Source organism: Carlito syrichta, unplaced genomic scaffold, assembly GCF_000164805.1.
Source record: "Carlito syrichta isolate Samal-C Ts95f unplaced genomic scaffold, Tarsius_syrichta-2.0.1 Scaffold287905, whole genome shotgun sequence".
NCBI classification, from domain to species: domain Eukaryota; kingdom Metazoa; phylum Chordata; class Mammalia; order Primates; family Tarsiidae; genus Carlito; species Carlito syrichta.
The window spans coordinates 191,567-200,101 of record NW_007232001.1 but is presented as its reverse complement, the minus strand read 5'-3'; the positions used below and the strand labels follow the sequence as shown (position 1 = coordinate 200,101).

The 8,535-nt window shown below is 46.8% G+C and overlaps 2 protein-coding genes across 2 annotated transcripts in view; both read right to left on the bottom strand.

The window, feature by feature from the left end:
• The window catches only part of LOC103255176 (POC1 centriolar protein homolog B-like), a 67,750-nt gene extending 59,865 nt beyond the window's left edge, over positions 1-7,885 (bottom strand). The window contains exon 1 of the mRNA XM_021710011.1: positions 7,792-7,885. The gene's annotated coding sequence lies outside the window, so the exon portion shown is untranslated. The remainder of the gene's footprint in view (positions 1-7,791) is intronic.
• On the bottom strand, positions 5,518-7,453 carry LOC103255175 (polypeptide N-acetylgalactosaminyltransferase 4). The gene has a single exon (XM_008053144.2). It carries the CDS (start codon positions 7,264-7,266, stop codon positions 5,527-5,529), a length of 1,740 nt encoding a protein of 579 aa, XP_008051335.1. The 5' UTR covers positions 7,267-7,453; the 3' UTR covers positions 5,518-5,526.
• Positions 7,886-8,535: the final 650 nt, after the last annotated feature.

The following is an 8,535-nucleotide window of genomic DNA, read 5'->3' as shown; positions in this document are numbered from 1 at the left end:
AAGAGAGAGAGAGAGAGAGAGAGAGAGAGAGAGAGAGAGATGAAGCTGCTGGGGGAGACAGAGGCAGTTGTGGCATAATCACTGCTCGCTGCAGCCTTGACCTCCTGGGCTCAGGCCATCCTTCTGCCTCACCCTTTTGAGTAGCTGGGATTACAGGCAAGTGCCATCAAGCTCAACTAATTTTTTTTTTTTTTTGGAGAGATGAAGTCTTGCTATGATGCCTTGGCTAGTCTTGAACTCCTGGGCTCAAGTAATCCTTCTGCCTTGGCTTCCCAAAGTGCTGGGATTATAAGCATGAGCTACCGTGCCTGGCAGATTCTTAAATACATCTACAAAGACCTTTGTTTCCAAATAAAGTCACATGACAGGCTCCAGGGATCAGGCCATGGACATATCTTGTGGAGGGCCACCATTTAACCCAGGACAGCCTCTGAGGCCCTGCCCAACTGCCTCTGTCTCCCGCAGCAGCTTCATCTCTCTCTCTCTCTTCCTGTTTATCAGGCCCTGCCCATTCTTTTGCTCCCCTGATCTAGGACAGCTGTTTCCCACCCTTGGTCTTTGTCTATCCTTCTCTTTCCAAACTTCACACAGCTCACTCCTCCTACAGGTCTTCAGTTAAATCTAACTTCCACAGAGAAGCATTCTTGAAACCATCAATGTGCATATGTCCTCCACATCATCCTCCTTCGACGCACCCTGCTCCTGCCCTTCACGGCACTGGACTGCTCCCTTTGCTTCATCAAGCTGTACTGACACATGGATTTGTGAGTTTACTAGTTAATATCTGTCTCTACCATGGGACCATTAACTTCTCATGTCATTTTATAGAGCACATCTGTTTTGTTCACTTCCTCGTGCAAACCTAGAGCACAGGACAGCATCTGGTGCCCGGTATCATTAACTAAATAAGGGAATATTAAGTAAACAAGAGTACCTCCTCTTCCCTTTTACAGGATTAGATAAATGCAAATAAGTGGTCTGGGACGGCAACCAAATAGCTGAGGACACCGCGACCTGCCACAGTATCGCTTCCTGCCCAGCCAGGGTGACCACGCTTGGCACAAAGGGAAAAGCAGTGCCCGACTAGTCTGAGTTGAAGAACTTCTCTAATTTTCAGTTCTGTCATGAACAACTAGACAACTCAGGAACTCTTTTACAGTCACCTCTACCTTTTGCCCAAAGGGACTGATTAGGCTTTCACTGAAATTTTAGAAAACACTCCAACACAAACCGATTTCCATGCCCCACCTAATACTAAGCAGACAGATTCACATGTAACTTTATTTCTGCAAATTTCAAATGACTCAAGCGTTACTAATAGTAATTCCTCCTGGTCTGTTCTCAAGTCTAGCGTGCACAGAGAGGCACAGAGAAAAGAGAAATCTTTTCTGGGACACTTGAAATTCTCCAGCCTCTCCTGTTTTTTCTGAAGTATTTTTGAAAGTTGAGATATAATTCACATACCATAAAATGCACCCTCTTAAAGTGTACAATTCAGTGTTTTGCCCAAAGTTGTGCAGTCATTGCCACTAATTCCAAAACATTCTCATAACCCCACGACCAGCCAAAATCCCACCTCCCTTAGCAGTCATTCTCTATCCCTCCCTCCCTGCCCTGACAATCACTAATGTTCTGTCTCTATGGGTTTTCCAGTCTTTTTTTGCATTCACAAAACCTGGAAGCACAGAGAAATGAAGTGATTTACACAGAGTTGCAAGGGTCACTTAGTAAGAGAGCAAGATTAAAACAAGAATCTATAGGAACTTTTAAATGTATAAAAAACAAGAGATCAGTGGAAATATGCTGATTTCACCTACACAGACCTACACAGATGCTGCATGTGGCTATATGACATGTGCTGTTAAAGCATTGTCCTTAGAACAGCCATTCCCTGGCGGCGTGTCTGGCTAGGAGTGGCCAGTGTGTAAGGTTAGTCAGGAATCACTACAGCGAAAGAGAGAGAGAGGCCACAGATGGAAAGGGGCTGCCCTTAGGACAGGGGAAGTGGAGGGTTATGTGGATTATTTATTTATTGTTTTATTAAGAGACAAGTTCTCGCTATGTTGCCTAGGCTGGTCTCAAACTTCTGGGCTCAAGCAATCCTCCTGCCTCAGTCTCCAAAGTGCTGGGATTACAGGAGTGAGCCACCACACCTGGCCGGTTATGTTGTTTATAAGGCAGGGTTTTTTCTTTTCAGCTCAGGGCACTTAAATTGGTGCTAACATGCCTGGATGTCCACCTGCTTCTTTTCTGTTCATAGTGGTGGGTCCCAGAGAACCCTGGTCATTTCTAGTGTGTTCACAAGCAGTTAAGCAGGAAGAGTGCTAACACCACTTCAGACACCTTGCAAAATCACGTGGGAACCTTGACTTTTTAATGTACTGCTGTCTGCATTTCCAAGTAAGTAAATGAATGACGAACTGAACTTACCTCTGTCACCAGCATAAATGTGTACAAAGGAGCATGATCCCATATGCTACAATCATCACAATCCATTTGCAAAAATAATTAGGCACATATTTTATTTTATGCATCTTAATCAACATTGCAAATACCATTAACAAAAAAGGATGGAAACCGCTCATCGCACAGAAAAAAAATCTCATCATTCATGAGATTAAGCAGGATCTCAACATACTTTGTGCTCTTTCAAATATATTATTAAAACAGCAATTCAAAAGGGCAAACAAGTCAAAACTAAATATTTTATTAATTAAAACCGAGACCCGAAACCAGCTAAGATTACACAACTTAAAAATAATCTCTAGTCTTCAACCTAGAAAAGATTGATTTGACAACATATAATGAACATGCAGGAGCCTACTACCGAGTAAGTAAATTTTCTTTTGCAAACAAGTTATTTTGAGCCACAGAGATCCTTCTGATGACTAGATTATCATTTTTAAAAAAATGACTGCTAAAAATGCCTATTTAGATAGTCAATCTACTCACAGACTTGAACACTAAATGACAGAGTAAACGTTTAAAGTTGAAATGCCTTGACCACCAAATATTTTCCTAAAACTGTCATTAATCATGTAAATGAACACAATAGGTCAATCTTAATTGTCTATAGCAAAAGAGAGCTTTGGTACCAATAATTTCGAATTAGGGAGTCAACATATGTTTTGTACATAGCATTAGTGCATTTTTGGAGTCAAAAGTGAAAATGTGCATCCTGTCTTTCTGTTACATTTACTACTGGGAGGAAAGAGCAGCCTGACCATTCGGAATTATTGGTACAAATAAAACATCAGCCTAAAATCTTTTCCTAAAAGACTGCTGGGTCACATCCAGCAATTTAGGGCAAAAGTAAATAAGGAATTAAGTATTTTCCTTTTAAAAGCCTCTTTTCCCTTTTGATAGGAGCACTGAGATATTAAAATAAAAATCACTATAATAAGTACTTCCAGAACATAACAATTTTAGTTTTCCCATATGACAGGGAGCTAACAAAAACAACAAACAATAAATAAAGAGAGAAAACTTAAAAATAAGTGAAAAATAGAATTTTTTAAAAGTGGACTGGGCAAGGGGAGTGGGTGGGTTTAGAAGAATCCCTTAGAAAAAACTGGTATTGTAAACCCTTAAATACAACCCAAGGTCAGCCATACTGCACATGGAATCCGGATAATTCTTTGATAAGCTTTAAGGTTACTGAATAACTTACAGTAACTATGAACACATTTTCATTTTAAGAGGTATAAGAGAAACAAAATATTAAAGACTGCATAGCAATTTTATTTTTTGAAATGGTTATCCCAAATGACTCAGATTTTGCAAAGACTCTCCGAGTCATCAAGTAAACACTAAAAACAACACTACTCATGAATACTCTGAACTAATTATTTATGAAGCATGCATTTTTCACAAATCTAGGCCAAAGTGAACTAATTAAAATTTAATTCTAAATTCAGCCTGTGATTTCTGGATATGACACTGGTATAAAATCAGTAAAAATACATTTTAAAAAAAATATAAAGGCATGTTTACTTCTCAAATAATTTAGTTTGGAAAATATTTATATTCTCAGTCAAAATATTACTCTTAGAGTCTCAAAGTTTTAAAAACAAAACTAGTTCAACAATTGTCAAAATGAGATGACTATAAACACTGACTATAACAACTTTTCAACCCACAGAAATAAACCACTTCAGGTGAGTTCGGCTCCTTTCATTTTCAAAACCTTGCCTCTTTTCCAGCTTTATGACTGGAATGAACATTGCTCAAAAGCTCCACATCAAAAGTAGAAAGATACACCATGTTGTGAAGACTGCACTAGGACTGGGTCTGAGAAGGGAATCACGTGCAATCAACATTTCACAGCTGCAAGGGATCAGGATTGAGCCCAGCATCCAGTTTACAGATGAGGAAATTGAGGCCCAGACATGTCAAATGACTTGACCAAAGTCATATTTCTCGGCTTGGCCATGCATGCACTCACTTCCTGAGAGCTGCCTGGGCACCAGGCTCGATGCCAGTTGGAAGGCAGCATGAACAACTGCCAAGGCGGTTTTTTTCCCCCAGTATTTTAAAGATAAATGCTTAAATTTCTTGGTTAGCAGAACTCGTAGCAGAGTTCCACAGCCTTTGTAGAACCTGGCCCACTTTCAGTTTCACACATTTCAACAAACATAGTTGGGTTTAACTTAGAGAGGCCTGGACTGTGTTTACTTTAAGTGATTAAGCATTAACAAAGGGAGGCACAGGATTCTGAATGAGTCCCTTTCCCATACATTCATAACTTAAGGAAGTGCAGTCAGAGAATGCCCTACGCACAAACGAGTTCATAGAGGACAGCTTACTAAATCAGAGAGATTTGAGGTATCAATATATAGATCAGTTAAGTCCAACAGCTCAAGTTTACAAAGTGTTGAATGGACACATCTCCTCATTCATTCTACATGGGTATGGTTTTCTGAGATATGTGTATGTTAAAAAGACCTCCAAACTCACATTCTTTTTTTGATGATTCACATATCTAAACCCAGGCCTTTCTTCCTAAGATCAAATTTCTTTGATTTCTACTTGATTAGAGGATTTAAAAAAATAAAAATCTAAAATTGAATGTGCTGGCTAACAAAGAAATTCTATGTACTAAAAATAGCAATAGCTCAAACTGCATATTTATAAGTTTTGTTTAAAAATGAGATATGCAGTGAGCTTATCCATTAACATAAATCATACCTCATTTTCCCCTGGACTTTTACATTCTTTTATACTAAGTCTGGCACTTAAATGTTTTGTGTCTTAATTCACAGTCAACTTCTTTAAGGAGAAATAAGAGACCATACTGACAAAGCTCTTAAATAAAACAACACCCCATCAGGAAGACACATTGAGACAGCAGCACTCGGGCACCCAGACTCAGTGTGAGACACTACAACGAACCCCAGCTTTTCCATGCCCCACAGATGACCACTGGGTGACCTCTGATCAAATACAATCTCCAAGAACCTCTTAAGGCTCTTTGACTTTCTCAGGAAAGCCACTGTCAGCTCACGATGAAAATGCTGTTGTGCGCTTCTATCTCTCAAAACTCCAAATTTGATTTTTATCCAAAGCATCACAAGTTCTCATCTGCACATTAGGGTGGCCCTCCGGTGTCCGATAGGCGCTAAGACACAATCCCGAGTGGGGGTGGAAAATGGTGCCATCTTCTTTAAAATGCCAAATAATGTTGGCTGGAACAGGGAACCCATCTTTAGGACAATTTTGCATTCCAACATGATTTTTTTGCTCAGGAACCTCCGCACATAACTCTGTCACAGAATTAAACCTTATTTCTTTGTTTGAAGTATATTCAAAGAATTGATTGCCTCCTTGACCGTGACAGCCAAACAGTGAGAGGTTAGCACCTGTGGGATTGTTGTCGGGAGAATTATAGTCTAAACACTCAGATGAGATCCCCATACTGCGAATGGCCCCATGCCAGCCTGGCCGATCCTCTGGAACATGTAAGTTAGGGAACACGTTCTTCAAATACCAGTCAAAGCTCTTGCATCTCAGTCGTTCTCGCAGTAATTTTCTTTCTGAAATGTCACCATAGGCTTCTTTCCTGGCTGGAGGGTTTCGATTGTAGAAGTGCTCTTTGTATTGGTCCATCCACACCTCTGCAGCCCGGGCTGTGTTCTGCAGGAAATTGGGGCGGGCATATGGTGCCCGCTTGGGAAACACGTGGCCCACATGGGAACAGGGGTGGATCTCCAACTTGCCACCACACTGCCACACCCTAAAGGACAGCTCGAGGTTCTCACCTCCCCACACTTCCATTCCCGTATCATACGTTCCCAGGTACTGGAAATACTTCTTACTGACGGCAAACAACCCTCCAGCCATGGTGGGCGATCTGATGGGGTCGATTCTTGATAGCCGCCTGTCCCTTTCGTGTTTGGGGACAGAATGCCACTGGAACGTCAAACGCCAGTCAAACCCACCAATCATGGGCTCCCCTGTTTGCATATAGAATTCAAAAGTGTTCCAATCAATGGTGTCGATCACAGGACAAACAACAGCTGTTTCATCCCGGCCAATCCTTTCCAGAAGTGGTTCTAGCCAACCAGAATTACACTCACAGTGGCAATCCAGGAACGTGAGGACATCCCCAGTGGCAAAAGTGGCCCCGATCAGGCGTGCCCTAACCAGTCCCTCTCGCTTATTGGTCCTGATCAAGCGTACCCTCTCCAGGCTGCTGATGTAGGTTTCAAGCTGCGCCTTCAGATATACTCTGTCACTCAAGTCATCCACCAAGATGATCTCCTTCAGGAGGACGGCAGGAGAAGTCTCCAACACACTGTGAATGGTGCGGAGCAACGTGGACCAGGCCTCGTTGTAGAAGGCGATGATCACGGAGGTGGTGGGAAGCCTCCGGTAGTTGAACTTCCTGGACTTGCACTCGTACATTCTCCTGTCCTCTATGTGGCGGTGCAGGGAGATCCGGTCACTCAGGTAGATGTTGATGGCATATCTCTCGATGAGCTCCTCCTGTTGCTTCAGCGCTCCCTCGTCCAGCTGGAGTTTGCTGGCCCTCCCCCATTCTCCAAGCGCATGGGAATCTGCGGGGGGCTTCTCGTACAGCGGGTGGGACAAGTCCTCCACCCTCTGGAGGTCTGCGAGCCTTCGTGACACCCTGGCCTGGCCGGCTTCTGGGGAGGCGTGGAAGGAGGATCCCAAGAGCTCCACCAGCACATAGGCCACGGTTAGCAGCGCCAGCAGCAGGCAGCTCTTGCCGGCACACGTCCACCGCACGCCCATCCGGATCCTCATGGCTGGGGCGCAGACGCGGTCACCCTGCCACCCCGCAGGGGACCCCGGCGCGGCGCTCCCGGCACAGGTGGGGGTGGACTTCCCGGCAGGCCCCTCCTCGCATGCGGGCACCGGCTCCCCTGCAGCCGCCCGGGCCTTCCAGGGCTCACCCGAGTCCCCGTGGTCCCCCGCCTCCGGCGCAGCCCGGTTCCTCCGTCCCCACTTCCTCCTGCTCGTCTCGCAACTTTTCACAAACTCTCCAGCCAACACCCCACCCTCCCGGCCGAGGACAAACCCCTCCCCTTCCCACTCACTCCTCCTGGCGGCAAGTCGGCGAAAGTCGCCTGCCAGGCCCGACCTGCAGAGCGAAGGTTCAGGGTGGATGGTCGGGTGGCCCTGGGGCGCCCCACAGGCTCCCGAGGATCGGCCAGCCTCCGCCCCGGGTGGGTCCTCGGGGATCCTGGGGGGTGCCGCCTGGACGGGAGGGCAGGTGTCCCTCCAGCAGAGTTTGGCCCATTGCGACAGGAACACAAGCTTCGCACTCACCGAGTTGTTTGCCGCTGGGGCTGAAGTCCACGGAGGTGACCGCGGCCTTGTGGCCTTTAAAGTAGCGCTCGAGGACGGGGTCCTCCTAGGGAGGAAGGTGACAGGTGTTGAGAGCAGGTGCGGCCTGGCGCCCTGGGAGGTCACGGCCGCCACTCCTCGGGGGCCGGTCCGGGATGGGCCACGTGGGTGCGGGGTGTTGCTGCGGGGCGGGGGGTCAGTGTCCCCCATGGGCAGACGCGGGACGCCCATGCCCCAAGAGGGAGACGGGGGCGCCCAGAGCACCTCCCAAGGGGACGCGGGGCGCCCACTGCTCCCCTCACAAGGGGCACGGGACACACAAGACCCCCACAAGGAGGCGCGGGAGCCTAGTGTCCCCCCGACAGGGAGACATAGGGCACCCAGGACAACCTCTAAGGGGACGCGGGGTGCCCACTGCTCCCCTCACAAGGGGCACGGGACACACAAGACCCCCACAAGGAGGCGCGGGAGCCTAGTGTCCCCCCGACAGGGAGACATAGGGCACCCAGGACAACCTCTAAGGGGACGCGGGGTGCCCACTGCTCCCGGCACAAGGGGCACGGGGCACACCGGGCCCCCACGAGATGCGAGCGCCCAGTGTCCCCTCAACCCGGAGACACAGGGCGCCCGGAGCACCCCAATGGGACGCGGGGCGCCCACTGCTCCTCCCACAAGGGGCACGGGGCACACGAGACCTCCCATAAGAATCGCGGGGCGCCTGGTGCC

Coding starts and splice junctions, on each gene's coding strand:
- LOC103255175 (XM_008053144.2), bottom strand. CDS start 7,266: ATGAGGATCCGGATGGGCGTGCGGTGGACGTGTGCCGGCAAGAGCTGC.